This window comes from Pestalotiopsis fici (genome assembly GCF_000516985.1).
Source record: "Pestalotiopsis fici W106-1 unplaced genomic scaffold PFICI_Scf_7, whole genome shotgun sequence".
In the NCBI taxonomy this organism is placed as follows: Eukaryota; Fungi; Ascomycota; class Sordariomycetes; order Amphisphaeriales; family Sporocadaceae; genus Pestalotiopsis; species Pestalotiopsis fici.
In genome coordinates this window covers 434,781-460,243 of record NW_006917097.1, presented here as the reverse complement: position 1 = coordinate 460,243, position 25,463 = coordinate 434,781, and the positions used below count along the sequence as shown (strand labels likewise).

At 50.1% G+C, this 25,463-nt stretch overlaps 7 protein-coding genes across 7 annotated transcripts; 5 read left to right on the top strand and 2 right to left on the bottom strand.

Annotated features, from left to right (window-relative positions):
• Positions 1-317: 317 nt before the first annotated feature.
• PFICI_09777 (uncharacterized protein) lies at positions 318-2,113 on the bottom strand (the record flags this gene model as incomplete). Its single annotated transcript, XM_007838358.1, has 2 exons — positions 318-1,792; positions 1,888-2,113. 2 exons carry the CDS (start codon positions 2,111-2,113, stop codon positions 318-320), a joined length of 1,701 nt encoding a protein of 566 aa, XP_007836549.1.
• A 7,352-nt stretch (positions 2,114-9,465) lies between these two features.
• PFICI_09776 (uncharacterized protein) lies at positions 9,466-11,053 on the top strand (the record flags this gene model as incomplete). Its single annotated transcript, XM_007838357.1, has 2 exons — positions 9,466-10,491; positions 10,571-11,053. 2 exons carry the CDS (start codon positions 9,466-9,468, stop codon positions 11,051-11,053), a joined length of 1,509 nt encoding a protein of 502 aa, XP_007836548.1.
• An 892-nt stretch (positions 11,054-11,945) lies between these two features.
• Positions 11,946-13,088, top strand: PFICI_09775 (uncharacterized protein; the record flags this gene model as incomplete). The annotated part of the gene is made up of 2 exons (XM_007838356.1): positions 11,946-12,092; positions 12,153-13,088. The coding sequence occupies 2 exons, from the start codon at positions 11,946-11,948 to the stop codon at positions 13,086-13,088; spliced, it is 1,083 nt and encodes a 360-aa protein (XP_007836547.1).
• A 63-nt stretch (positions 13,089-13,151) lies between these two features.
• PFICI_09774 (uncharacterized protein) lies at positions 13,152-14,726 on the bottom strand (the record flags this gene model as incomplete). The annotated part of the gene is made up of 4 exons (XM_007838355.1): positions 13,152-13,815; positions 13,875-14,181; positions 14,245-14,346; positions 14,411-14,726. 4 exons carry the CDS (start codon positions 14,724-14,726, stop codon positions 13,152-13,154), a joined length of 1,389 nt encoding a protein of 462 aa, XP_007836546.1.
• Positions 14,727-16,338: 1,612 nt separating this feature from the next.
• On the top strand, positions 16,339-17,787 carry PFICI_09773 (uncharacterized protein; the record flags this gene model as incomplete). The annotated part of the gene is made up of 3 exons (XM_007838354.1): positions 16,339-16,447; positions 16,502-17,031; positions 17,131-17,787. 3 exons carry the CDS (start codon positions 16,339-16,341, stop codon positions 17,785-17,787), a joined length of 1,296 nt encoding a protein of 431 aa, XP_007836545.1.
• Positions 17,788-19,840: 2,053 nt separating this feature from the next.
• PFICI_09772 (uncharacterized protein) lies at positions 19,841-21,639 on the top strand (the record flags this gene model as incomplete). Its single annotated transcript, XM_007838353.1, has 2 exons — positions 19,841-20,768; positions 20,819-21,639. The coding sequence occupies 2 exons, from the start codon at positions 19,841-19,843 to the stop codon at positions 21,637-21,639; spliced, it is 1,749 nt and encodes a 582-aa protein (XP_007836544.1).
• A 1,398-nt stretch (positions 21,640-23,037) lies between these two features.
• PFICI_09771 (uncharacterized protein) lies at positions 23,038-23,397 on the top strand (the record flags this gene model as incomplete). Its single annotated transcript, XM_007838352.1, has 1 exon — positions 23,038-23,397. The coding sequence occupies one exon, from the start codon at positions 23,038-23,040 to the stop codon at positions 23,395-23,397; it is 360 nt and encodes a 119-aa protein (XP_007836543.1).
• Positions 23,398-25,463: the final 2,066 nt, after the last annotated feature.

Below are 25,463 nucleotides of genomic sequence, written 5' to 3'. Positions count from 1 at the left end.
TGATATCATTCTTGGAAACAACGAAATCAAAATGCGCTGCTGATCAGAACATGGATCAACTTGCCGCACGATACATCACAATGGCTAGTTGTGGTGAATATGGGATATAACGCTTGTGAATTTTAAATCGCTCCCATCCAAGCACTAGATATCTAGTATCGGTATCATTACATTATTTCCCAGCGAATCCGGCTGTGATGTGATCTAGCCCGAGCCAAAGCTTAGCCAAGCCTTTCAGGTCCTTGTGCATTCCAAGAGCAATGTGCCTCTTCTGTTTTCATATTTATTTTATAATGCGTATTGTACAAATGTTGCGCTCAACCCTGTGGGTGCTGTCCTGAAAAGTGACTGAGCTCTCCCCAGCTCAGGGACATATTATGTTGTGGATGTGCACCATATGGGTGCTGTTGGTGCTGCTGTACCGCAATCGCGGCTTGTTCTTCAAAAAGCGTACTAGACAGACTTTGGGTATCGGAAAAACTGTGTGCACTTGAGAAGCTCTGCCAATCCTGCAAAGAAGGTGGCTTCAAGAGCTGCTCTTGGTTGTCACTATACATATTGAAATCAACGTCCATGGGTGACGTATCCAAGGGTGAGGGTAACAAAGGAGCTGGTGGTAGTTCCTTGTCGAGTGACAAGGGTCGTGAGTTCATGGACTGGCTCATCTGCATCGGTTCAACCTGCATTGGCTGCGGCGAAATCTGTTGCGATGGGATCGGTTGAGGCGGTACCATGAATTGTTGTTGTTGGTAAGGAATGTTTTGGTCCATAGGACTTGTGAATTGCATGTTTGGTTGTACGTGCTCACGGAAATCAGCCGAAGAGACACGTCTTGTCGGCTGTCTGCTGACGGGCATCAGTGATGTTGATGCCACTCTCCTCAGTCCACCCCGCTGAGATGTAATAGTGACTTGTCGACTGAGTGAGCACGGGTCTGCTTGTTGCGGCGCATTTTGCGATTCTTGAGGCGGCGTGAGCTCCCCGCTAGACTTTGGCTTCAAGACAACATGGCAGTAGCCCCATGCACACTGCGTGATGCGTGCCGCCTGCTCGCTAGACCCGTCAAAAAATTCGAGGAAATCCTGTAGTTGGCCTTGGTTCTCGCCTTCGACGTATCCTTGCTGTCTGCCGGTGTTGTCTATGCTCCAGCTGAACATGGGCTGGTGTCCATTGAATTTGTCCTGCTTCCTGCTGACGAGCTCTCTCCAAGCCTCAAGCACAGCTGGCTGATGCAGCAGGCCATATATGACATTGGAGTGCATCCAATCCTGTTTCTGAGCGCCGGATTCGAAATGTGCGGCGACGTGTTCGTAGTGTTTCTCGAGCTTGGTGTGCATGGCGGCGCAGAAGCCACATCCCCAAGCCCTTCTCTTCCTCATGTACTTGACCACGCCGTCGGAATGCGGGCACGTCCGGCAGCCGTGGGCAGACTTGTGGTGCTGGTTGAAAGTATTCGGGCCCCAAAAGCTCTGGTTACAGTTGGGGCAAGGGTACTTTCTCCATCGCTCGTGAAACTCCTCCTCATGCCTTTTCCAGTCGAACTTGCGCTTGAACGTCTTGTCACATGATGTGCACCAATACTTGGCCTCGGATGAGGCGGATGCTGGTGTAGTCGGTTTTGCAAAACCTCCTCCAACGGACGACACGGAGCTGTGCGCCGTTGCGGCAGTTGCGGTTGATAATATGCTCTCCCGCCCTGAGCTGTTAGATGCTACGGATGATATTGATGATCGGACCTGATGTGACGGGATGAAAGGGTGACTTGGGACGCCATAGCTGGGCGATAACTGAGCTGCACAAATATTTAGTCAATGCTGCTCCAGAGAGATAACAGACAGACATGAGGAAGTAATTCCCCAATGTACTCGTCGCGTTGAGTAGCCTTACATTCAATGCCTCCTTGTGTCGTCTGAGGTGGCGGCGGCGGTGGCGGTTGATACTGTGGTGGTGGTGGCTGCTGAAGATGGATCTGTAGTTGCTGTTGTTGTTTCGAGTGATCGTCCTCGCCTAGCAATTCGAGCAACGCCTCCCTCGACAAGCCAGCTTGCTTGAGGGCTTCGAGATGTTGTCTCGCCTGTTCCAGGATCCGTGAGGGGTCAGTTGAGGCGTCCATCTTGGGCACGAAGATCGCCCTCAATGGAGGGGGGCGGTGGCTAGGGCAAGCAGAGCGCTGAGCTGGCGGCGACAATCAATATCGCTTCTTTGTTTGGTGGTAAGGATATATCGATACGATCAGGTGAGAATGAAAGTCAGACGGTGAGAACGGTGAATCAACCGAATCGAGTTTCGTGACAGACGGGATGGTCGAGGGTTAAGATAGTAAGTAGCAACAGTGATAGTCGGGGGAAGCAAATCATTTCCACAGAGATTCCGCGCGCGCAGATGGATGGCCGGGTGCCCGACCAGGAGATATAGTATCGCGCGTAGGTAGTCTCGTTTTTTTGCTAGGCAACGCAGAGGCCGTCAACCGAACTGGGCCACACCAAGCTGCAGATAGAGAGGAGAGCAGAAAAGAGAAAAGCGTGTGTCCAGGAACAGACAGGCCGGCTCCCCTGTCCTAGCCCTGCCCAGCTTCGGACGAGTTGAGCGAAAAGGACCCTGGCGCAAATCGTGCGATCAACTGGCGCGGTTTCTTTGGTGTGTGTGTGTGTGTATGTGTGTTACTGCTGGCAGCCAGCCTTTTTGCTGCTCTCGGCGTTCGTCCACTAAGTACCGGTAGCTCACGCCCTCACACACAGACGCGCATTACAGTCGCTCTTCTCTTCACCTTTCCCCTTCCTCCTCTGTTCTTCTTCTCTTCTTTTCCGGGGTGGGAACCAGGGTGGGTGGGTGTGGAAACACACGATGAGGGGGCCGCTAAGAAGAAAAAGGTCTGGCATCAAAAGCGAAGCCCACCCCAGCAGCACTGTCTGCAGATTGGACAGGGCTCCAGCAGCAGCAGCAGCAGCAACAACAACACCTGCAAGCAGTAAGCAAGCAGCAGACACAAGCAACAAGAAGCACGCCAGCAGGAATTGGAGGATGCAATGAGTGAACGAGTGAGTGATGCCAACTTGAAGTGAATGGATCCTGTTCCGGCAGCGTTGACCCTTGATCCTAGAGTAGTAGTGGTTGTGCTACTGTGCTGACCCTGCCCTTGGTGGTGGCCTTGTTCTGCTGGTCGTCTTGGCGGACCGCTGAATCAGACAGACAGACAGACAGACTGGCGCTGAGAGGCACCGGGTAGCAAAGCAAAACAGTGAGTGAGTGACAAGCAGCAGCAAAACTCCTCTGTAGTAGGAGCAGTATCAAGCGGCAGCAGCGTAGTCGGTCCATTGAACAAGAGGTAAATGGACCCAATTTGGACCACGAAAATGTGTGCACAACAGCTCGGACGCCGCTGGCCTCAAGTGCCTCGCAAGTGCTGCAAGAGGCCTTGAGCCATCTCGAGCTCATCTCTTTTCATGCAAGGATGTGGAGGTGGGCTGAATTGGCCGGCCCACCTGAAACAGGACAGGGTCTTGTCGAGTATGTACACACATCGAAGTGCGTTTCGAAACACGAGGATCGCGCCGATGAATGCGTCGAAAAGGCCAATGATAAGCCCTTCTGCTCGCTGATTGACACTGGGGGGCCAGGAGATCCGACCTTGCGAACCCTGGAAAGAAACGAACGACCGTTTGGATGGCAGCTCTTTCCGGGGAAAAAAGATGATGACATGGGCTTGCATTTTTCTTTTTCGCCCTTCTTTCTTTCTCTGGTTTGTGTGGGTTTCCACTGATCGGCAGCTTGGTCAACTGTAACTTTTTTTTTCCTTCTGTCTCTGTCTTTTCCCCCCTCTAAACCCCTGGCCTGGCTTCTTAACCGTGTTAGGGTTCTTGAGAAACGGATTAAACCCCTTCGTTCGTCATCGATTTGGCGTCAAATTGACAAGCTTCAGGGCCCTACTCCAATTGAGAAATAGATCATATTTCCCCATTAGATTGCCTACTACAGGGCATGTAGGCAGGTACCTGCGCTGCATTTACAGCAGCACATGGCCAGCCAGCAATTAAGCTGGAAAGCCACTGGCACTCATCCCACGGGCCCGGGGTACCCAAGGTCAAATAGTTTCTTGCTTAGCTGAAATTAGCTTAGTGTTATTGCTAACTTCCAGGGAACTTCAACGTCTCCTCCAGTGGTGCTGTGGTTCAGTATCATCTGGCCTGCAAGGTACCCGATGTCAAAAACCAAATCGCGAAAAGAGACCTACTGGCTGCTGAACGGGACATCGGACCAGGGCGGAAGAGCAGCGGCCAGCAGCACTTGGACTGCCCAAGTGCGAGATCCAGCACCACGCTTCAGCACTTAGCTAAGGCACCGGCGCGCTTTTCTTCAGATTGAGTAGATGTAAGAGCCACTGCAAAACAACGCCGCGCCCGCACCCGTGCCCCAGTAAAGAGCCGTCGCCCCTGTCAATCCTTCCTAATCCGTCCAGGCTTCGGGGGGCCCCTGGGTCTTTGCACCTTGGCCGTGCAATATAGGGACTTCCCAATTCTGCCATGGCCTTAATATCGACGCAACATGGACATTCCCATCGATGACATGATGTGGCATCCTTTTTTGCTGCACGTCGGCCGATACGTAAGATGGATGGAAATGGTGGCCCCCCCTCCGGGATGTGATGGATGGATGGGTGGATGCGGGAGTGCTAAAAAGTAATGTTATTTTCCTTTCGCTTCCTCCGGAGCTGCATGCATACAGTAGTGGTGTATTGCGCAGGTACAAAGTATGAATGTAGGCTCGGTAGGCAGACAGGCATGTATGTATCATTTCATGTATGTAGGGTAAAATCTATGTACAAAGTGGGAGACCCACGTCCACGAATAGATGCTTGGAATCAATTAATAAGCTTGTGAATACTTTCAAACTGGAATAGTATCCAAAAGGAGCAAGAGCCGGCCGGGTAGCCTTGTTTCGCCTGCTCTGCTCCTTTCTTCCATCTGTCGTTTTATTTCTCGCAACTGGAGTAAGCAGGCAGAGAGGCCCCCATCCCCAAACGATGATGATGAATGATGTCTCCGTTATGCTTGTCCACTCTCGTCCGTCGTGTTCATCTCCTCGACGACACAAGAAAGCATGCAAGGGAGGGGGGCAGTCTTCATCCCAACTACGGAACCAGATCCGCATGTCATCTTTTTACCTTTTTGCCCCCTTCTACCTGTAATATCCCAGGGTGATCAAGTTATGCTGCAGTGCTCAACTTGTTTGCTTGGCATCGGATGACGGGCGCACCACGAGGCGAAAGGATCCAAAAACTCTTTCGAGTCGTCGACCCATCAGAAAATCAAGCCAGCCGAACCGTGCCGCGCATACATTTCAAACAGACAGACTGGCAGACTGACAGACAGACCCTGAGGCTAGTCACGATCTACCATGGTGCCGGCAAATCCCATCGGGCAATAGTCACAACCCAGCTGGGGAAAGCTTCAGTTTGGCGTGAAACTTGTGCATACGCAAATGTGTTGGCCCCTTGCTATCAACACTGGCGAACACTGGGAAACTTGGCCCAAGTGAAATCCTCGGCGTCGTTTAAGCAGCCCCGTGGCTGTCCACGTACCGAGTGTACTGTGTAATCTAACCTACCTAAGTTTTGTTAGATACCTACGTTGGTACATTGATTAGAAGGGCCCCCCAGCCTAAACGTGGTCTCCAATATTAAAAATAAAGCGCCGACCGGCGGCGTGGGAGATCGCCCACTGGATTGTCAGGTAGCGTAGACGGTAGCCTCATCTCACAGACCTCTCTGCGGTTTTTTTCTATCTTTTTTAGTGCCCCTGACTTTTGGGTAAACCCGCGGCATCGTGGCTATGCCTTCTTATTTTTCTTTGCTTGAGATACCGCAAATTGGGCTGCGATCGCTCATGTAAAACATCCGAACTTTTGCTTATATTGCCACGTGCGAAGGGGCAACAGCCAAGCGGAGACCGAAGAGTTGCACATAGAGGTGCGAGCATGGGCTATGAGCGAATCAGCAGATGACCCAGTGCACATCTTATGACGCGTCGTGATTTGCAGTGGCAGCGCTGTGCTTGGTGTTATGCTCATGTTACGCAACTGGTCAGACATAGATTTGTGTAATACCTACCAAATGCTCCTAACAAAGAGCACTTGCACACAGTAAAGACGTCCGTGTATGTCTGCTTTGCTTACCGACTTATTCCTCAAAGTGCGCCGTCTCTGTACTACCTATGATGTGCTCGGCCGCTACCAATGATGGAATCAATGCCATTCTTCCCCGAACTGCCCGGTCTCTTCGGAGTTTTCTGCTTTCCAGGTAGTAATCGACAGACTATTATGTAGTACCGTCAGCCATCTAAACCATCTAAATCACCACTACCATGTATGTAAACTGGAGCCGCACGACACTCGTCCACGGGTGAGTTGAGATGAGTTGCTAAGTTTGCTCCTCTGCTCGTGGCGTGTTACCCACCACTCGGATCGTCAAGCGATAAACCTTGAACCAACAACCTTATTACCCTATAATAAGACCTTGGTACTGAATCACTACATAGTACGTTCCTACCTACTTCGTACAGCTTTCTTGCCTTGGGCTCTCAGAGACAAGTAGCAGAAGGATAGAATAAAAAACAAAAAGCAAAGAGCAAAATGCGTGACACGAGAGCACGGGCTTTTGCACGGCTCCTTCCACTCTGGGTCGTCACCGTTTTTTATCGATTCACCATGTGCCATTAAAGTCAAGATGGTATTTGGCGTCACATCGCGCAAGATTTGTATGTAGGTTCGGGGTCAAAATGGTAGAGCTGGCGCTCGCCACCTTGGATAGAATGCGCGGCTCTTTGCTTCTGCTTCTCCAGGAAGGGCAATCACCACTGCACGTGAGACACGTTTATACGCGTTCACTTGCGCAACTGGCCTAAATTGGATTCTTTTCTGATGTCGCGTTGAGCTGCCGCTGCTGCTGCTGCTGTGCGTTTGACAAGCGACTATTTCACCAAAAGAAGCAATCCGCAAATGCACCTTGGAATGGGTACCTAGTATCTACCTAGGCACGGGGCCTTAATCCACCCCAATAGGTAATCGTGATTAATTATCACCAAGTTTAGTGACTAATAGTACACTTCGACCAGGAATCCCATACGACTATAAATTAAGCACAACGGGAGGCAGCCGGTGAGCATGCGGTGCCTTTTCTTCTTTTACTGTTACGGGCGCGTATCTTGTGCTCCCGAGGCGCACCCGAAAAAAATAGCAGTGAGCATTGACTCCTTTGTCGCAAATTCCGCTTGCTATGTTCAACCCTCATGACCTCATCCGAGCCCGCCCACGACGGAATTGACACGAAGTGGGCGCGTCAAATTGATGATTTCGTCCAGTAGCGTCATAGTGCCTGTCCCTTTTGGTGGTTCCGCCTTTGGTCTTATCAAAGTAGTAGTAGTCTCGGTAGTATGCTCTGGCAATAGTTATGGTGGCAGTAGAAAATAATTGAAGAAGTCTAAATCCTGCGCACGGGCACTCATCTTAATACTAGTTAGTCCATGACACGGCTCTTTTCTTCCTTCGTAACGGCCAATTCAGGGCTCAAGCTAGTCACAATTCCCCTTTTTCTCTTGCTTCCTTTTTGGCTGAGGAAAAAAAGAAGAAGAAAAAAAGACACTGAAGAACTCAAAAGACAAAGTTGTGGATTCCGGTAGGCGGGGGGACATCGGGCAGAGAAAGAAAAAAAAATCAAGTTCGACTAAAACATGATGCTCGGTTTTCCCGGTAAAGACCGACTCCTTTTGTCTCCTATCGAACCGCTGGAGACTTGCTGTTTCTGGGCAAATCTCTATGATCCGCTCGGCCTTACGCACGGCTAACACCGGGCTGGCCTCTATTTTGTCATCACGTTGCTCGTTTACTCTGCCATGCCAAGAGAAACTGCCCCTTTTATGATCTCCGCGTCCTGTTCGGAGGGGGTCTTCGCTCACTGAAGCAAAGAAGCCGATTAACCGCAAGACTCGTCTCGACGACAGTGTTCATTTCTTCATGGGCATATCATCTGGTATAGCTGATTCTCGCCAGTGGCTTCGTTCGGGTGATCACTGCGCACTATTGCCCGCCCGTTCCACCAATGGGAGACGGGGCGGCTGAGTATGCCTGTTGTCCTCGTCTTTCCCCAAAGGCATGCCTTTCCATCCCAAACAATTTGGACGAAAGGGCTCGTGTGGCACGCGCCCCATTCTGCATTGTGCAACCGACCGTCTGTGATGTCGTCGGCCGTTGGGGACCTTTCCCCCTCCTCCCCTCCCGTGCCACGCACCAGTCGTTTGCGGTTCCTACCGTAGGAGGCACCAATGTCACAACGCTTCTTCTTTCCATTGCTCGGGGTCGATGCACAGAGTCCTAGGGTCTGCTCTTCATCACGTGCTTCCGGTGCCCCGTATCCTGTCGGCGAGTATTCAACCTCGGAATCGGCGGCGACGAATCTTGTCTTCTATACTATCCATTTGAACCAGGACACCCTTATTCTCCATGTTTTCTTTCATCACGAATACGGGGCGCGTTTGGCGCATGACGATCAAATCCAAGGTACAGCCACCAGGAGGCAGACAAAACAGCGACAAGGTATTGACGAATGAGGAGGAAGGATATAGTACTACGCCGACACAGGTGGGCTGCGCGCGCTACGTGATTTACACGATAATCGCGATTTGCAGATTGAATTCTCAAAACCGCGGGAGTTGGCTTGTCAAATCCTCCAGAATCGAGGCGCGGAGATGGCTTCTGGATCTTGCGTCTCCCCTGCCATTTCCCATGTTCCCAGGGAGGTTACAGGACGGCAACTGCCGAGATACTCTCAGAAAGTTTAAGAGACAATATACACAAATACAATGATACTTTGACCAAAATTGATCACTGCCGACCCCGGCGCCGTGTGCCTCCCGGCGTAAGAGGCGTCTCTTCCCCACAATCCCGACCCGGACACGGATTCGAATACGACGGCCGATCGCAATCTGAGTTTGACATATGATGCCGATGGCATAGGCCCGAGACAGTGTATAGTGGCCGAGTGGTCACCAGGCGTGCATCATGTTACATTGTAATTGATTTCCTTCACTGACAATCAGATAGATATTGCTTCGCGGATAGAGTTGCCCTTGGCCAGTACAAGAGCCGACTGAAAACTATCAAGTCATTGGCCCCTTCGATCGATCGCGACATTCCGTCTTATAGAGTTGCGCTTTCCAATTTGGATCTGCTCAGGCCCTTCAGCTAGCCAATAGATCAGGATCTTCTGCATGGAGGCACGAATCACAGTCAAGAAAAGGTGACAGGCCTGTCCCGTTTGCCCCACTATATCCCTCCCGAGGTATTGATCTTCATCACGATTCACCACATGGCAGATGAAGATATATACAGGCAGTGGCCGCGAGTTAGACAGCATGGCTCTTCTTGCTGGCAGACATAGTCGACCTCACAGCTCAATCCCCAAGGATTACGACAATGGCTCCCTCACTCTTTTCACTTCTGGCACCGGCTTTGCTCATTGCGCAGCAGACCCTGGCTGCGCCATCTGCTTCTACCACACAGGCCTGCAAAGACATTGATGCTATACTCCCCGACCGTCTCTCCTGGCCGCTGGAACTGGCATACATCAACGAGACGCAGGAGTACTGGTCCACCGCCCTCCGGGATCTTCAACCTGCCTGTGTTGTCCATCCGACAGACGTGGACGAGGTCGCTTCCATTGTCCAGATTCTCAATAAATATCCCGATGTAGAGTTCGCAGCCAAGAGTGGAGGGCACGACCCCAACCCAGGCCATGGGAGTATCCAGGACGGCATTCTGATTGCTCTGAGGTACATCACGGGCGTCACCTATGATGCCGACACGAACCTGGCCTATGTCAAGCCCGGTGGCACCTGGAACGATGTCATCGGCGGCCTTGCGCCCTACAACGTGACCGTGGTCGGTGGTCGTCTCGGCATTGTCGGCGTAGGAGGATATCTTCTCCAAGGTGGAATCTCCTTCCTCAGCGCACAGTATGGCCTCGCTGCCGATAGTATCATCGGCTGGGAGATTGTCTTGCCGAACGGCACCATTGCCAACATCGACGCCAGCACTCAACCCGATCTTGCCGTTGCCCTGAGAGGAAGTGGAAGCCAGTTTGGTATCGTCACAAAGTTTACCATCGAAGCCCACCCAATCAGCCAGGTCTGGGGAGGTTTGAGAGCCTATACCGACGACCACCGCGACGAACTCTACGCCGCTCTCCACAACTTTGTGCCCAACAACGCCAATGATCAGAAGGCAGCCATCATCTTTACAGACATCCTAGCCATCGATGTTGTTCCTTTGATCCTTGTCTACTATTTCTACGACGGCGAAACTCCACCAACTGATGGTCCATTGGCGGAATTCCTAGCAATCGATGCGCTCATTGATGAGACGGGAACAAAGTCCTATGCAGACCTCTTGGAGACCAATGGCGATCCGGCATCGTTTTTCGTCGCGCGATTTTCATTCCGAGTGAGTATCTAGCCCACGACCTACCTAACAACATCAGGTATCATGAGAGTTCAATTGCTAATTTGCTGCCATGGCACAGGAATTCACCATTCCCTACGTTCCCAACTACCCCGGTATTTACCAGGAGATCCACGACTACTGGACCTCGGCCGTGACGGGCGCGCTCGCCCTGACAGAGCAGTGCAGCATCGACTACCAGCCCGTCCCGTCCATAATTGGACAGCACAGCGAGGAGCGCGGCGGCAACGCCATTGGCTTCTCGTCGTCGGACCCGGACCGGCTGTTCCTCGAAATGGAGTGCGCCTGGGCCTTTGGCATCAATGACGCGACCGTCTACAGCATCACGCAAGACGTGACGGCCTGGCTCGAGACCAAGATACCCGAGTGGAACGCTCTGGCCGGCCTCGACGCCGATGCGTATCTGCCGTACTTTATGAATGATGCCACGGGTGACCAGAATGTCACGGGCTCCTACAAGGCGTACGACGACCTCAAGGCCCTGCAGCGCGAGGTTGATGTCGATGGTCTGTTCAATGCCAGGGCTGGTGGATTCAAGTACTAGATGTGTAGCAAGGAGTGTACAAATGTGTCGCTTGGGAAGTTGGCTAGGTACAATTTTCCTTCTCTCCTTCAATTACCAAACATCCTGACGAGGGTAGATTTTGATGCGGCTATTGTTTGACCTCCAAGTTGGGAATAAAGCGCTTGCATTCGGCAATGATATTGCGTTTTGCAAGCACGTGGCATTTTGCAGCATATTATCATCTATAAGCCTCGATGGTTGTTTGAACAATTGAAATTCATCATAATACATCAGTACATAGCAATATACGAGGGTACCTGCTGATGAAAGCTTCGAGAGATCACGAGCGATTCTGCATAAATTGGCATTCATAACATTGTGAAAGAGTCGGCCGTTTTTGTAGTTGCTGCACTTTTTGAGGGCGAGGCTTGTGAACGGATGTAAGCCTACTCGGTTATGGGGAGTAAGAGTTACTTCCGAAACTATTGCATGGCCCGCAACCATTCCGAATACGGAAGTAAGTCTCTCATTGGTCGAAAAGGGTACCGAGTTCTACTACATCATGGAAGTTTGACTACCACGAGCGTTCCTAAAAAGGAAGCAATTCTCTCATTGGCTGCGCTGGTATTTTGACTTCTTCTTGGAATGCTTCATTTTTGAAGTAAAATCCGTTATATCCATTCTAATAATGGCCTTTACCTATAGTGATCAGCCAGCGGACTTTCCGCGGATTCCGTACAGCGGTGATATCATTTGAAACCGTTCAAGAAAACCGTTGCAAGAAACCCGGGAATCAAGTATAAAAGCAGCCTCATCTCAGCGACAGTTTTAGATCAGTATAGAGCACATCAAATTCCAATAGCTTCAACTTCTAGCAAGCAATTCAACACGACAGCACACACTTTACCGCAAGCCCATTACTCTAGCCATAATGACTGCAACAACGCACTCCGAGTTCAACGACCAGACAGAGGCCCTGGAGGTCGCCAACGCATTTGCTGATTCGGTTCGCGGCAAGACGGTCCTCGTTCTTGGTGTCAATCGTCTAGGACTAGGTTTCACGACGGCTGAAGCGTTTGTACGTTCCCTGATCTGACACAGCCATGATAATGAACAAAACTGACAAGCATCGCTGCAGGCCTCCCAAACTCCAGCGCATCTAATCATTGCCAGTAGAACTCCTTCAAAGATCCAAGAATGCATCGACGCTCTCGAGAAGGAATATCCCGACGTCAACTATCGCCTTCTTCAGATCGACTTATCCAAGCAGAAATCGGTCCGCACTGCAGCGGCCGAGGTGCTGTCTTGGGACGACATTCCCACAATTGACATTGTCGTCCAAAACGGCGGCACCATGGGCATCGAGGAGCGTACGCTGACCGAGGAAGGCATTGAGCTGCACTTGGCTACCAACCACGTCGGCAACTTTTTGTTTGCCAACCTGATCATGCCCAAGTTGATCAAGGCTGCGGAGCGCAACCCCGTACCGGGCGCCACGCGCGTCATTAGCGTCTCGTCAGGTTCGCCCCAGATGTCCGTCATGCGCTGGAGCGACCTCACATTCGAGACCAAGAACTGTGACCTGCCCGAGTCGGAGCAGCCCAACTACGGCTTCCTCAAGATGGCCGGGTGCGCCGACCCCGAGAACCAGTCGTATATACCCTGGGAGGGCTACAACCAGAGCAAGGTGGCCAACCTGTTGTTCGCCATTGGGCTCAGCGCGCGCGTGTACGACAAGCACGGCATCCTCAGTGTGGCCGTGCACCCCGGTGTGATTGTCACCGAGCTGGGAAGACGTATACCGCCCGAGGGCTTGGCTGCCGTCGTAGAGATGGAGAAGGCCGGCCTCATTAATCGCAAGAATCAGCAAGCCGGCTCCTCCACCAGCCTCGTTGCGGCCCTGGACCCGAAGCTGGGAAAGCCCGAGCCTAAAGATGGCAAGGAGAACTATGGCGCCATGTTGTCCAACTGCCAGATCTGGGATGGAGTGAAGCCGCTTGCTAGCTCAAGCTCCGAGGCTGAGAAGCTGTGGAAGTGGTCTGAAGAAGTGGTTGGAGAGCAGTTCGCGTACTGAACGGCAGGGTTGTCGAGTTTAGGGTAGTTTTCTGTCAATCAGATCGAAATTAGTCGTATTTTATTATGAATCTCCCTTGATAATGTTCCATAAAGATCGGGCAGGCTCATCATGTATCGAATGAACCCATGGAAGCTTGTTGACGGAAGAGAGCATGCCATCAAAGTCGGTGATCTTCATGTCGTTAATAGCTTCTCGTAACATTGTGACAGCCCAGCGCTCTCTCGTGTCTGCCATTGCCCAAATGCTACCCATGAGTAAAGTCCATAGCAGTAGGCCATTGCGTTCTTTCTCTAGACTGATCCTGCTGTACGGCGCGAGCACGTCCTGGAGCCGACGCATCACAAGGGGAAACTCCCAGACTCTTTGGAGGTCGTACTGAAAGAATAGAGTCATCATATAGAGCAAAAGCCCGACATGGTAGATTTTATCCGTCTCTGAGCAATCATGGGCGGATTCGAGAGGCTGGAATTTGAGCAATCGGCAGCCGACTGAGACGAGTATCATTTGCAAGTCCAGCCTTTGATATTCCGGGCAGTTTTTACCCCTGTTGAGTGTGGAAGCCAAGTCCATGGCATCCAGAAGAATGTTTTGCAGAGAAGGGTCCAAGTCATGAGGAAGGATGATTGTCGTTGCCTCCCGATGGGGTCTGGGTTGCATCGAAGCTTCGCAACTTTGGCAAAATGAAATTGGTCCTCCATGGTATAGAGAAAAGCAAATGTCCATTCTTGTGAAGATTGATTAGCATAATTGAGTAGTATAAAAATAATACAAGGGTGCACGTACTTGCATATCTTCAATGCCACAGGGCCATTGTCTTCAAGTTGGGCAAGACCGCCCCGAAGCTGAATCATCTTCTTGAGGCCCTCGTAATGAACGCGTGCAGCTTCGACCTCTTGTCTCATCTGCTCTTGGAGAACTAGTAGCACAATGAGCATCAATGTCGAATCTGCAAGAGCTTCACGCCCACGCAGCCTGTCGGAGACTACAGCGAGGGAGCGGGAGTAATGTTGTAGACCCTCTGACCCGTGGGGACTACCGCGGACAAAGAATGCATTGGTCGCGTCCATCAAAGCGATACTGCACTTTGCTGCTGTGTTTTGGTACCAAAATTTCAGCGACGGCACAGGCCTTTTCTTGCAACGAATGATCTTACTGGCTTCATCCGGAAACATCGCCCGGAGGTAGATGTACTGGTATTCTTGAGCAGCGCCGCCCAGCCTGGTGGGATACATTTTCTCAATTACAAAGTTGAAGACTGTGAAGAATTGATTAGTTCTTTGTTTCCTCATGGACGGCACAAAGAATAGCGAATGGCTTACATTGACTGACAACTCGAAGTGATGACGGTGTAAACTCGACAGGCAGTGAGCAGGACAGAAATCCATCTCCGAGGCTGGCAAGAATCGAGACTGGTCCTGTAATTTCGTTTTTTTGGGCATCGCCGTGATGTAAAGTTACAAAGGACCGTCTGGGCAACGAGCATTGGCGTGGCGGTTGCTTGGTCGCTAGGGACAAACGCGAAGCTCTATGCACCGACTTCCCAGCATTCCTCCCAATCATGGCATGGCGCCGTATCAATCGTTTGTTGGCTCTGCTGGGCTGGAAGCCCTCCACAAACTGAAATGCATTGCCCATGGTGTTGCCGAAATTGTTTTGATTGTTCGTCTAAAACACGAGCTTTGATCCAAGCTTGATTCCTGGAAGATTCAAGACGTTATGTCAGATCTCGGGGTTAGCGGAGGTAAGCCCACCAGAAACCTCCGATTCCGTCAAACGCGTGCCAAGCTCCAACCTATAGGTGCTCCTCTGTACTAGATGAATATCATTTGTGTAATCCATTTTGTATATGGTAGTTTTTGGTTTTGATGACAGCTGAACATTGAGCTACAACTTTGACCGAAAACATCTTGGTGTATTAAGATGTGGGTTGATTGGATTTCCTATAATGATCGCTCTGACATTTATGTCATGAGCATGCAAAAGATTTTGCTCAGTGCATAAACAAGGCAGAGATGTTTAAATTGAGCCTACAATTCGTTTCCCCTGGATGTCATGGTAACTATGAGACTATCAAGTATGTGTGTCTTCTGATTGACTAGGTAAGTAGATCATAACACAAAAATGTAAAATATTGCGCTTGCCATGTTGATGTGGGATATTATTAATCGGCAAAGCCTTCAGGTGTGATAACAATACACAGACGGTTTCCCAGTGGGGTGTAGCTTCTATTGTTGTAATTCAACACGGCGTTGTGTTTTGGAAATATTTTGATTGTGCAAGTGATAGTTTTCCGATTGTGGCAGGGTAGTTGTAATAAACAATAGCGAAGAATAATCATGGGTGTAGGCAATTCACAATTCTTTACTGTGCACAGAAAACAGTAATTGCTACCTTTTCTAGGTTCTTTCCACAGAAAATGCGATTACGCGGCCAACAATCACATTCAGTCATTTGCCACATTCCCAAAAATTCCATTTGTACAAAAATCCAGGTCCTTGGTGACCAGGCTGGCTATCTCTCAACAGGCGCGAACCTGGTCTTCTTACTTTAGTTCTTTTTCACTTTCTATGCTCAAGGCTCAAGCCTGTCGCGGAAACCTAGGCGTTGTCTTTACAACTTCCAACCTCTTTGACGCAGATTCCCTCGACGCTTGGTCAAACATTGTATACCACCAAGAGCGTCACATTTTCCACGCTCGGCAGTACCGGTAATTCCAGACTTGCCGTTGCAAACTTTCCTTTGGTTCTTTCCCTAGGTTGTCGATTGCCGCAAATCCAATTACAGTGATCGAGCCCCAGCGATATTTAAGAAAAAAAGAAACTGATCACTCTTCACGTACTTTCGTCAACTAGTATTTTCGTTGCGACTTTAACAATTCGAGGCAACAGTTAGCACTTGGGGTGGCCATTGATCAAATCATCACCCGTGCGTGCAATACATTTACCTTGATCCTGCCCAAACTTGTCAGCGCGACTGGCTCTTGGACAAGCAAGACCACAATTGGGATTCCCAACATATCATCATCCGATCCTTCGATCTTTCATCTTGTGTGCACATCAAGAATCGTTGGCGCAACCTATGCCTTGAGACTCAAGCTTGTAGCTCCAACCCAGTCCTCACAACAACTGCCCGTAAGTTACTCAGGACACATCCTTCGTGGCGACTATCCCCGTTTGTCATTGGAGCAACCCAAATTTAATGAGGCTTTTATCAGACCTTTGGTGCCGACTAAACTCCCTTGTTAAACATGGCGAGTTTCGGGGAAACATCCAAGAGAAAGTTCGGATCCTGGGGTGAAGTCCCAAATAAGTCGATAAAACGAGTCCGCACCGAAAATGGCGGAACCGACCTCTCCAGTGAGTGTCGCATTCTACCAATTGTCACTATCATTTGTGCTGATAGGTATTTAGAACTAGAAGCCACCCTGTCGGCAGAATTGGGCTTCGCCGTTTTGCAATTCCTGCCCTTCCGAGATGCAATCGCTCTTGCCCTTACCAATAAGGGCATGAAAAGCTGGGTGCTGCCAGAGCTGTACAGAATCCATGCCAGAGAGGCAAAGAAAGATGATTCTCTTGTGCCCCTGGCTCTCCAGTGGGCAGTGTGGTACGGCAAGTCGTCCGTGTTCGAGGCCTCTATCCAGGCCATGGATGAAATCGGCTTGGATTCCAATGAGGTGGTGACCAGAACACTTAGACAAGGTTGCGAACTTGCCGAAATCCTGAGCAAAGGCCGTCAACAGTGTTTGCCGGGCAAGGTCCGCCCGGTGCGATGGAGCACTGGCTTTGACATGCCAGGGCCCTTTTTGCAGTTGCTCGATATAGCATGCTTTCGAGGTCATTTCGACTTGGTCAAAGTTTTGGCCGATAAAGCAGGAGATATTAGCCAGGACCCAGCTACAGGATTCAAGTCTCACGTGGCATATGCACTGAATGCGGACATAGTAAGTTTTGATTCTAGTTTCCTAATCTGTTTCTTTTGCAACTTTTGGCCTCCTTCAAGCCTGAAATCATTCAAGCCGCGTCATTCTAACAATGCCCAGGCCAAGTTTCTCATCAATCGCGGGGCGTCTATGGGCACAACAGAAGACAACTGCGCATTCCTAGGTCTTACAAGACGTGCAATTTTGCTACACAACTGTCAAGACAGGAGGAGGCTCGACGACACAGAGCAGAAAGAAACGGATGTTCTTGCCACCATTGAGTACCTTGTTAATTCTGGCCATAAAGTTTCCTCGCAATACACGAACATCTGCATCCATCCCTTTTATTGCGCAGTTACAACAACTAGCGAGCCTAAACTCATTCGAATGCTCTTCAAAGCGGTCGGTACTTCTACATTAACACACTCGACTACGGGTGTCACCCGCAATTTGGTAACCATGGCCATGCGCCAGCGTCAATGGGAAGCAGCCTCTCTTCTAATCGACGCTGGTGGTATCCCAGAGGGCGAATGCGTCATTAGTATGTCGTCAATTTGGAAGAACAACCCAGAGGACCCGTTTGTCAAGAAGTTGCTGCGGCTTGTGCCTGTGGACGCTACTGCAAACGGAGAACTGCTTACCGTACGCGCGATCAAAATGCATGATTTCAAACTCCTTGAAATGCTTGCCAAAGCCGGCTTTGCGTGCCCAGACAAAGCCATTCATTTTGGAAAGTGGAAGTTAGACCGCTTATGGTTGTTTATGGCGGAACGTTGAAGCCTTGGGACCAGACATGCAATAAGTCGAACAGTAGCGTCATATCCAACGGAGTCGCATATCTTTCTACAAGAGTTCCCAGCAGCCAACTTTTCCACACTGCCTTCCAGCAAGGGTGGTGTTCGTTTATTATCTTTCTTCACGGCTATGATTTGATCAGGGAATCGCCACGGACTGGCATTACGGCACACGAGAAGAAAGGTCACATTGACTACTGTTCTCTCATCACTTGAGTGCCATTCTTGTTCTTGACAGCCTGCAAGAATGCATAATGATTTTGGTGCTGAAGTCTGGCAACACGGCACAGAAAAGAAGGAGTGGTCAAAGATTGACTACAGCTTTCTCCTTCCCTAAGTGTTACTCTTGTTTTCGGCAGGCTGCGATAATGGGCTGTGGTTTTGGTGCCGAAGAAGCTTTCCACAGAACCCCAGCAACATCATGTATAAAAAGGCACGAATGGTAGCACGAGTATAATAATAAAACAGTTCTCTGAATCATGCTTTTCGTCAACGAGCAAATAGCTGGAGTGATGTCGAGTCAGGCACTTGGACATGTAAATCACCCATGGCAAGGCCCCGATTCTGCATAACATATCGGAGGGATTCGTGCATGAGTGATGTCTTTCGTTTTCCTCTTTTGCAGCACGGATAGAATTATCCCGATTATGAATCGTGATCAACATGCACTATTCGATTTCACCTTGAGCTTTTGCAGAGTACGAAGCTTGGGATTAGCGATCTTAACCCAGATTGGCATGGTTGCTCAAATAGTCTAGCTGGATCACTTGAATTGGAAATCTCCAGCAAAGAAGCCCAGCCATCTAGCCGGATCAGCTCGCTCCCAGCGCCAGGCCAGGGCGCAGTTTTTTACAGTGCAGCACAACAGCACAGCGCTTTTGCACAGCAAGTAATAATCCATGCAGACCGGTGTGCGGCAATATGGCCCAGGCCTCTAGAGCGTCTTGCGGATACCGACAGTCAGGTTCCCGAAGAGAAGGAAAAATCTAATAATTATCATTGGATTAATATGGGAAAATGGATCCGTTATCGAGAGGGGTATTGATAGACCGAAGGGGGGAAGGGGAGGGGAGGGAATCTGTCGACTAGAAAAAATACAGAAGAGCTATTGTACCCGATGGAACGGTCGCGTGGATTAACAAGAAAGAAGTGGATCGGCTTCAGGAGGAGGAGGAGGAGGAGGAAGACCCCGTCACCCGGCCATATCCCAAGGACAGTTTAACTGAGTCGATCCAAGGGCCCGAGTCTAAACATGCTAACCGGAAGGCTTCCGGCACGGTCCGACCCTGGCCATCGCCTGGCGTCTCAGTGAGCGCGAAGTCGTGCCAACCCCCCCGAACCTGGTTAAGGGACGTCGCGGACGCCGGCCGAGGTTGACACGACTGGACCAGAATAGTTTCGCGGCAGATTAGCAACACCAATAGACAAAACGACGGCAGTTGAGATCCTACGAATCGCTGCTAGGTAGCTAGTCAGTCAACTAGTTAGGCCAGAGAAACGTTTCTTCTGTACTACAGTAGTGTAGACCCTTGATTTTTTTCTTCTTCTAGAATATACAAGGAAGCAAAGATGGAAGAAAATAGATCTACACTATTCGATGATGACAATCTTAAAATATCGAACATTTGCAGAACTTTTGTGTTTATTAGATAGACAGTACCAACCCTTGGCTTCCCTTCTGGTCCTAATCATCCACTTTGGTACAATTTTTTTTTCCTTCCCTTCCTCTTCCCGAACCATTCTCAGAACAAGGTGAGAGATGATCCATGTCGTAATGCCAGGGTGCGTGTGGACAACTGGTTGCGACGTGGGGGAGGAAAATATGGATTTGGCTTGAAACCTGAACATCACTAAGCCAGTTGATGGAGACTCCGCTATAGGCCCCTGTAGCCAAGAATGATGAACCTGTCCCTCATACATTTATCTAAGCCATGCCGCGCGGGAAAATGTGATGCGGTCTTGTGTGAATGACCAAAGGCCAACACATCCAGGCAGGAAGACCAAGACGAGCTGCAGACGAGAAGATAATCGCCATCATGAGCAACTCAACCACCGGAGAGATTGGGCGGCGCCTCCTGCCCGCCATCATCGACGAGGTCGCCCGCGATGATCCCAACCGAGCATGGGCTTCGTTGCCCATAGACGACTATGATCTTTCGCAAGGTTTCGAGGACATTACATACGCCGCCTTTGCAAACGCCATCAACAAGCTGGCACACTTTATCGAAAAGGCGTTTGGTCGCTCGGACAAGTTTGACACCATCATTTACCTCGGCATCCCAGATATCAGATATTACATGCTGCCATATGCAGCTTGCAAGACGGGGCACAAGGTCTTCTTCAGCTCTCCTCATAACCCATTAGAGACACACCTCGACTTGATCGAGCGGACACAATGTACAGCGATTATGCTGGCCCGCGGCGTCTATGCCAGAGATATCGTCAACCACCACCCCATGCCCAAGACCGAAATCCCAGAGCTCGACGACTTGCTAGACCTGAGTGACGTTGCACCATTATATCCATACACGAGGACCTGGGAGGAGGCAAAGACTGAGCCACTAGTCGTCTGTCACTCGTCAGGGAATACATCCGACCCGCGGCCCGTCACTTTCACACATGCCAGCATGGCTTGCTTCGACAACCAAACAGAGCTCCCCGACGTAGATGGTCGTGGTCACTGGACGTGGCAATGCGGTCCTGGAGTAAGGTACTTTATGATAGCCTCGCCATTTCACCCGATTGCTGTGGCCATTGCCATGGCTGTTGGCGGCTTTGGGGGCGGAATTCTGGTGCCTGGATTCAGGCATCGTGCGACAACGGAAATCAGCGACGTTTGCGAAATCATCAAAGGATCAAAGGCGACGACCGGATTCATCCCATTCTTTTTGGCAGACGTGATTGCGAGGCTGCCAGACGCGGAGGAGATAATCAAGCAGTTTGACTCAATGGCATATGGAAATGGTAAGTCAATACGACTGGCAAGTGTTTTGGCGAGAGAAAGATACTAACAGGTAGCAACACAGGAACTGTCACACACTACGGCGGAGAAATCTGGTCGCGGCATACCAAGTTCCAAAATATCTGGGGAGGGGCGGATTGCCTGACACCACCAGTCCTCGTGGCGGATCCCGAGGATTACGAGTACAACTACTTTGACATGGAGGCGGGCGGCATCAGGTTCCAAGAGCGCGACTTGGAATACTACGACGAAGACGGGTCAAGATTACCATTATACGAGCTCATTCTGACGCAGACGCCACAATCACAAAAATTCGCTGGTTACTGGGCCGGCCAAGGCATCACAGAGGCACCCTCGGGGCCGCCATATCCCGAGCTGCCCACTGCAGAGGTGTGGACGCCGCATCCGGATCCGAACAAGTCGAGTTACGCTTGGCGGTTCGTCAGCCGGCTGTACGACCTGGAAATGGGCAACGAGTTCTCCCTGGCCATGGAAACGGCAATAGACAACCTCGAAAAGGTGCAAAAGTCGATTGTCCTGAGCAAATACGATCAGCAGCCCGTGGCGCTGGTGGAGCTCGCCAGAGGGCTGGAAGTCGAAGCGGCATCCGACATTTGGCAGCAGGCGATTGAGCCCCAGAACGAGGATGTGCCAGAGCACTCGCGCATCCCCCAGACCCACGTCATCCCGGTGCCATTTGGCTCATTCATCCGGGGCACCGAAGGCCACCTGAACCGAAAGCAGACAGAAAAGAAGTACGCCAGCGACATTGACGCCGTGTACGGTCGGGGCCAGAAGAAGATGTCCATAGCCGAGCGGCCACGGTACGAGTCCATTATCGCGACAACCGAGATCGTGCAGTCGGTGGACTGATTTTTTAGCGGGTCCGATTTTTTTGGTTGCATGCAGCAGCACATCACCTCGGCACGACACGACACCTGCAATAAACTGGGAACTCTACTACTACTTCCCCGTTTGTCGATTTGGATCTTTCAATACCCATCTCCTACCCTCTATTTCATTTTAAAAAAGTCATTTCGCTTGATGATTGGAAACAAGCCCCTGGGGAGATTTTGCATCTTTGTTCTTTGTCTCTCTCACCGTCTCCTCCTCCCTCTCTCAACTCACCCCTCTCCTTTGTTGTTACTTTGGGATGGTCGTTTTATTGTTTTTCCAGCGGGCAGAAGAAGGGATACCTATTGCCCACTGCCAGGGATGATACAATGCCCCGCATCATTTTCCTTTCAGGTCACACTCTACACATTGGCACAGTTTTGCACAGAATGATTTTGATTTTTCCTGTTTTATTTGCGTAGCGAAATGACATATATAGATGCACAAAGATGCAGCTTTACGACACGAGCATGTTGGCTAGAGAAGATCTCTGCCGGGACTATTTCTTTTGCTACATTAGAAATATATTAGATATCTAATCAATCTACAAGACGCCTAGACGTCTCTACGCATTTCGACATGTATTATTGCTATTACTATTGATGTCCGTCCTCTACCTAATAATGTAATGTGCCTGATTTACACCACACTGGAGACGCTCCCCTCTGTTGGAGGACCTACGGTTCATTGGAGAGCGGGGGTTTAGGGGCCGCACCCGACCTGTGAAAAACAGTAGGTATTTGCGAGCCCACCCACTCATTCATCACTGTAGTGTAAAGTCAATTAGCACCTGGGCAGTTATTGTTCCACTGTTCGTTCCGCTGTCCACCGCCCGCCCACATCCGCCAGCTAGTGTAATAACACGACATTATGAGCGAGGGCGGATGCGTTCCGGGCTAAAATCCATCCCCATATCCTCTTCACCTGTCGTCGTGCCCGTGTATTCAAACTTCTGTAGCGGCGGTGCACAAATAAAATCGGATCGATCGAATACGACATCATCCTGGAAACTTCCAATCGACGAGAAAACTGTTGATCGACAAAGGAACCAAGATTACAAGCTGCCACTCAAGCCACCAAAAGAGCCCAGACACGCTGGTTGAGATTTGACCTTCACTCCCACCTGCCCACCTCCAGCTACATAGTACATTGGGTGCATACACCTAGGTAAGCAAGCCGCAGGTACAATACATTTACCCCGCCATCCATCGGCCGCCGCCTCCTATGACTACTACTTCCTGTTGAGGCTTGACCCTTTCCACCACCCCTTCATCTTTATTACCTACCCATGTTTGCCATGCTAATAAATTTTTCTCTCATCCTAGACACAGTCATCTCGCCCGTACCCATATTTACTCACTCGCCTACGAAAGCGCAATGGCACAGGCCAAACAGCTGACCGTGTTCGTCACTTTACACATCAAGCCCGAGCTCATCGAAGACTTCAAGGCTGCCCATAGGCCGGTATGGAACGCGTGTGCGGCCGAGCCCCAGTGCCTCTTCTTTGACGTGTGGGAGGACCCTGAGAACGTGGGCCATTTCCGATTCGTCGAGGTCTGGAATGAATCGAAAGAGTGGTTCGAGAAGGAGCAGCTCACGAAACCCTACTACGCATCCATGTGGCCAAAGTCGCAGGCCACCTGGGTTGTCGAGCCCAAGGTTGAGTACTTTGAGAGGTCTGGCGAGGCCAGCATCTATCGGAATGCATTCCTCGACCAATCCAAGCTGATGGATTAGCATGGCATGGCCTGGCGTGTCATGTCGTGTCGTCTCGTCCCGTCCCGCATTGGCTTTTCTTACCTGGGTAGTAGACAATGCGGTGCCTGAAACAGAAATCAATGCTGCAATGCATCATATCATGGCCTTGCATGTGCGTCTCCAACGAGAATGGCAACCTACGGTACCTGGTAGGTTGAGAGTCGAATCACAGATGTTGAAATCACGGAAGTCGTCCGCCCTGCCGAGAGCCGGATCTCGCTCACGCCAGGGGAACATGGGCACCGCGCGCAAGGAGCAGCCAGAGGAATTGCGAAGATGCGGGAGCTCCGCCGACAGCCCGACCGAGAATCACCAAATGATCCACTGACCCAGCATTCGTACCTAGTAAAAAGACTTCGAAGGAAAAAAAAAAGGACCATCATGTCGAGACGGAAATGAGTCTTGCAATATCTTCTGACCGCTGCTCTGGTGGATGAGTAACTGAACCTGCCCATGGATCAAGTAGCAGCAATACACGATATATCATTCCCAATAAGGGATAAAATAGCCGCTTTGAGCTGTTTTTATCAACAAAGTTTTTAGAGTTCACGGGTCGCATGAAGTTGTCGTGAGCTAGGACAAACTGCCAACTAGGGGACATGCCGTGTCGTCTCGTCAATCCGCCTTCGGAAGTTTTCAGCCCTGAACCCGAAGATCAGGGATGTCAGGAGTGCCGAAAGTTCGAGATTTCGGAAAGAGGCTTCCATGGCCATGGGTATGCGAGAAAGGCGTCAAATATTTGTGTGTCTCGTGGTAGTATTCCGTATGTGGTTGGCATGCGGATAGGTACCATACTGCATCGTCCACTTTCCCGCCGCGGCCCCTTTAACCTATTTCTATACATGTTGGCAGGGATTAGGAAACTATAAAAAAATTACTCGTTACTCTTACCATGGGCCGTGGCCTTTTCAGAAGCCCAGTTGAATGAATCCTTGCAATCGTGATGCGGACATCAGTTATTGTTTCGAGACTTGAACCAGATTGAACAACGTGTACCTTGACAGGAAGGTACGTAATTGAAACATTACCTAGTACAATAATATAATATGGAGAAATGCAGGAAGGAGAAGACACAAGAAAGAAAGAATACGAAGTTCGTACGAAGTCCAATACGTTTGTAGATCCAAATGCGCCCCCACGATTTCTGTATACTAGCTGTTCCAGTTCTGCCCAAGCTTATTGTAGTGGGATGCAAGGTTCCATCTCTGGCCGCTCCGCTAAGTAGTGACACCCCCACAGCACACTACGAGCACATGCCATTGACAGTTAACGTCAATCGCATCATTTCACAAGAATCCATCCAGATCCAATCCAATCCCCAGGTACCAATGTAGATTAGGTAGTAATTGCTAGTATTTGCTATGGAACAGTACTTTGTAACATGGTGCTCAGGTACACGCTTCGATCGTCACGCGCCCGATGGATTAGATTGCTACGTGTCGTACTATTGCAATGTTCATAATCCGCTGAATAGTATTGTCTGTTATTTGTACATCTTGCATGCAATGCAATGCATGCATGGATGCGCTCAGCCGCTCAGACGACATGCAGCACGTCGGGTACTAGTAGTAATTACAATGCCCAATGAAGATGCCGGAAGGGTACTTTTTAGGAAAGCCGAATGATGGTATGGAGCCTCACGAATTATACATGTGTGTGCATTGAACCCTTGCGTGACTTTTGTGGAATTATGCAAATTGTGAGCCTTTAAGCAGGGAATATTCACTTGAAGCTATTCGCGATATAGACACTCTATAAGAGGGCAAGAAATACAAATGGACTATCATTCAGCAAGTGTGACTGGCGCCAATGGCAATGAAATTGCTGCTCATCATTGTCCAAAATGAATTTCTGTGCAAGAGAATCGTCAATTGGGGGCGAGACAAGTCTATTCAGTAGTGACGGTCTTTGTCTTCTGCAATGAGCCTTCCTTCGATGCTTTACAGAAACGGGAAACAGCTATCAAAACAAAGACAAAGGCAAAGACTACTTCCTCGTCCAAATTCACTTTGTCGTTGAACGGCACCAGAATCAACGCATTTTCT